The following is a 4,266-nucleotide window of genomic DNA, read 5'->3' on the forward strand; positions in this document are numbered from 1 at the left end:
TGTAACTCTATATCAGATCATACAATGTTATTCTACCATGAATACTTAATATTCTTAATCTGACTTATTACCAGCTAATGTTTAATATATACTGTATTTAAAACTAAGTTATAAATATCTGTATCAGTGAATTATTTTATAAACATGAAAAAAACTGAACAGCCAATGGAAGTGAAATGTAAGCWTCTGTAACTCTATATCAGATCATACAATGTTATTCTAGACGGGAAAAAATGTTTGTGTAAATATCTAAAGCTGAAAGTTGGATACACATAATTAAGAAAAGTGGGATAATTTGAAATGTTGTAAGTAGGATAATTATATTTGCTTTGAAGATCCTATCTAACCATTATATAATACATTTTCTTGCCATTTAGGTGCATGCTTGTGAGGTCATTTTAAACTAAAAAAAACCAGGTGGATATTCAGTATATTTTTTATTATTTCAGAAATAATAGTATATACAACAGAGTACACATCCTTACAGCATAAACAATAACTAATATATTAATGACATAAAATTGTACAAATTTGTGTTGTTGTTTTTTTTTCAAAATTGTTTGAACTGCCTTGGTAAATCATTTTATTTTATATAAAAAGGTACTTCATCACAAACATTTACACATGCCTGGATGATAAAAATGACCTATCAAAGTTATAGAGATGTTACTTAAACAAACATAATCACATTTTGGGATACAAATATAGCTTCAGTGTTGACACCAACAGTATAATGAAATGAGAACAATTAGCTTTAAAGTGAGTAATTTGTTCACTTATAGTTTCCTTCAGATTAATGCCTATCAGCYAAAACATACTCATGTTTCAAAAGTTAACAGCTCTGATTGCTTGTTTTTATCATTTCTGAATGGGATCTTCTTATATTACAGAACCAAACAGCAGAAGAAACAAGTATCTCCTTAAACTTCACCGAGAAGCAAAAACTTTGCTTTTCAAACTAAAATCATCAGAACAGAACATTACCAACAATTTGTGTCAAGCAAACTTCATTTATCGGCCTTAATGCCATTAGCTCTACAGATAAGTCACTCAGTGCCTCACATTCTGAGAAAGATACTTCTTTCACTGACGCCTATAATCTCTAAGTCAGCATGGACCACCTTCAGAGTTACACATTCAGGATTATCAGTAGCCTCACTGCTCATTCTCAGATCTTAGTTTGACTCCCAGGAGACAGCGTTTGTGCTTCATCGTGAGTCCATACTCTGGGCTCAGATCCAGGGGCTCTCCAGGCAGCTGGTAGAAGTGCAGCTTCTGGATGATGATTGCCAAAAAGAGGAAGACTTCATTCCGTGCAATGACCTCGCCGATGCATCGCCGCTTTCCCAAGCCAAAAGTAATCACCTTCTCTCCCTCAAGTCTGTTGACCTCAGTACCGTCTTCGCTGAGGAAACGGTCTGGGATGAAGGAAGACGGGTCCTTCCACAGCTCACTGATGGGTGGAATGAACAAGAAGAAAGTTAAAATGGGTTTTAAGACATAAAGTACTTCAGTTGAATCAGCACCTTTTATTATTTTGTAATTCAACTATCAGTATTAATAAAACTTAATAGAATAATAAACTTACGAGTCATGATTAATCTGCCACTGGTTGATGAAGACACATGTGTCTTTGGGAATGAAGAAGCCATTCAGGGATGTGTCTTTTGTAGAACTAGAAATGAGGGAAAACATGGCAATCCATTCAATATTTATTATTATGCATTCTTTTGTCGCATTTATGTGTCCATCCTCTTTCTCCTCTGGACACTTTGCATGTCCATAACAACATCTTTTTCAAAGCTAAAGGGCTACTTTCCACTGTGTTTAAATAAACAAACCTTACCAGTGTGGGATTGTGAAAGGCAAAAATGAAGAATGGCGGAAGAGCTCCAGGATGAAGGCCTCTAAGAGGGGTAAGTTGTTTCTGTCAGAGAGGTTGGGAGTACGTTCCAGACCTATTTTGTCCTCTAAAAACAAGAGCAGCCATGTTAAGGTGCCATAATCAAAGGTTTGAGCGCAATGTACTCATGTTACGTGTTTTATGAAAGTCACAGGAAAATAAATTTACAAAAGAAAAAAGCTGAACTTACTAATTTCTTCAAAAAGCCTCTCCTCGATCTCTGGGTAAGCCACCAAGTACATGACAGACCAGGACAGAGCAGTTGAAATGGTGTCGAAACCTAGAAGAAAAACAAAAGCTCTGTGAGGAATGTGGTTTTATAAACTCATGAATACATCCAGTTTTATCAGCTCCATAACTAAACGTGTATTAAACGTACCAGCCCCAAACAGGTCGTTGACAATTCCAACAATCTTCTCATCTGATAGCTGGACGTTGGAGTTCTCATCCAACTTTCTGTCTTCACAGTGATCGATCAGGGAGTCKGTGATGTCACGGATGTTGTCCTGAAAGTAAATCATTAATAAACCATTAGTGACTAAAAAGCCAGGATCAGTCTTATCAGTTAGAATGGATTGATTAGGATTTTTTAACAGGCAAATTATGTGTGAAGTACCTTGTCAAAAGTGGCATAGTGCTCGCTGACAATCTTTTGAACAAAGCTGCAGAAGCGATTATTTATGGCAACAAACTTTGTCATGGTTTTGCTGGGCAGGTACTGCAGGGCAGGGATGAAGTCTGCTGGGTTTCCGCTGCCTGTCACCTGGACAAAATCCTCAGAGAGGTTTACCAAGCCCAGCAGCTCCTGGTCATGGTGGTCGTAACGCCGGCCGAAGCACATGCCACAGATCACATTGGCGACAGAGACAACGATGTAGCGAAAGGGGTCGAATTTGCCTTTGGTCTTCATGACGGTGTGGAGTTCTTTGATCAGATGCTCGGACTCTTTGCAGATGTGTTCTTCCAGTACACAGGAGTACTCTGGGTTCTTGCCCTCCAGGGTGGCGAAAGAACGCAGGGCACTGTAGGCCAGCTTTCTGCGAGCCCGCCAAACGCCAGTTTTGTCTGTGCTGAAGGCCAAACTCTTGCCGTCATTGATGAAACGGAAGCTGTAGAGATCAGGTCTGCCGGAAAAGTCGTCTCCTTGTTTGATCAGAGCCTGTCTGACAGTTTCTAAACCGCTCAGAACGACAACAGGGCGCGAGCCAAGCTGAATCTGGAAGACCTCTCCATAACGCTTGCCCATTTCAGTGAGACTCAGGTAAGGAGCTTTGCCCAGCTCCAACAAATTCCCAATGACAGGGAAAGATGTTGGGCCTGGGAGCTGACGAAGACCCTCGGGAATCTCTTTGCGGTAGTACTTGAGGGTCAAGTAGACCAAGCACACCGTTGTTAGAGCTAGAAGACTCTCGAATACAGACACTGCTCCAAAGAATGGCAGGATCATTAATGCCATGATGCCAACTTTTTTCTTCTTCTTTGTGTTCTGCTCAGCCTGTAAATTAAATAGGAAGGGCATTAGATCATTGTTGGCAGGGAGAAGAAAAGGTGTTGTGCAATAATTTGTACGCTCAGTTAAGTTTGAAGTAAGTGAGAACTGAACCATGTGTTTTACTCTGCAGAGTTTGATCTTTGCATACTGAATAAAGTACAACAGCAGATGAAGCTTTAAATTTCTGACTAATTGACATGTAAATTATTACAGATTGCGTGTGCAATTTAAATTACATTTACATTTAGGGTGTTTTTTAAAAGGCATTTTGACTCTGATCCAAGAAAAACAAGTGAAATGTCTAGCTTACCTTTGGTGGATGATGATAGGAAGAGTTGAGAGGCGTCTGTCCAAACTGTAAAAGAATAAAAAATTGATTTGTCAGGCTGTTCTCCAAGTCACCTCTCCTAACTCTTTTAGACYGAGTGGACTCTTATTTTTATAGAGCACCGGGCTATGTGATTGGCTGCTCAGAACGTGACATCATCACCCCCCAACCCCACCTCTCTCCTCTTCTCCCTTCTCCACCTCTCTCTGTCATGAATGAATTTTGAAACAGCTTGATATCTTAATTAGTCTTGAAAGGACACAACCTCGGTGCTTCACAGAGTGTCTTCACAGAAAGTCAGAGCAGCTGCGAATTAATTTTTAATCTGTGATAATAGGTCTTTATCTTCACATCAGCTGCTGCTCTGCAGGTTCTGATTGCTCACATAAGTATTTTGTACAGACTTTGGGCTCCTGATATTTAAAGTCTGATGTGCGTTTCTGTTCTAGTTTTAACCATGCTCTCTTTTGCGCACTTTGACTCCATCTGTGCAAGTTTTTGCTGACGCAGAGGATTGTATTCATCCGAGTCTGATCTGTGTGG

General features: G+C 39.6%; 1 protein-coding gene across 1 annotated transcript; it reads right to left on the bottom strand.

Moving 5' to 3' along the window:
- Positions 1-542: 542 nt before the first annotated feature.
- cyp1a (cytochrome P450, family 1, subfamily A) lies at positions 543-3,875 on the bottom strand. Its single transcript, XM_014029222.1, has 7 exons — positions 3,706-3,875; positions 2,520-3,398; positions 2,283-2,409; positions 2,094-2,183; positions 1,847-1,970; positions 1,589-1,675; positions 543-1,453 (listed from the first exon to the last, which is right to left on the bottom strand). Exons 2-7 carry the CDS (start codon positions 3,357-3,359, stop codon positions 1,156-1,158), a joined length of 1,566 nt encoding a protein of 521 aa, XP_013884676.1. The 5' UTR covers positions 3,360-3,398; positions 3,706-3,875; the 3' UTR covers positions 543-1,155.
- Between the last annotated feature and the right edge of the window lie 391 nt (positions 3,876-4,266).

Source organism: Austrofundulus limnaeus, unplaced genomic scaffold, assembly GCF_001266775.1.
Source record: "Austrofundulus limnaeus strain Quisiro unplaced genomic scaffold, Austrofundulus_limnaeus-1.0 Scaffold870, whole genome shotgun sequence".
Classification (NCBI taxonomy): Eukaryota; Metazoa; Chordata; class Actinopteri; order Cyprinodontiformes; family Rivulidae; genus Austrofundulus; species Austrofundulus limnaeus.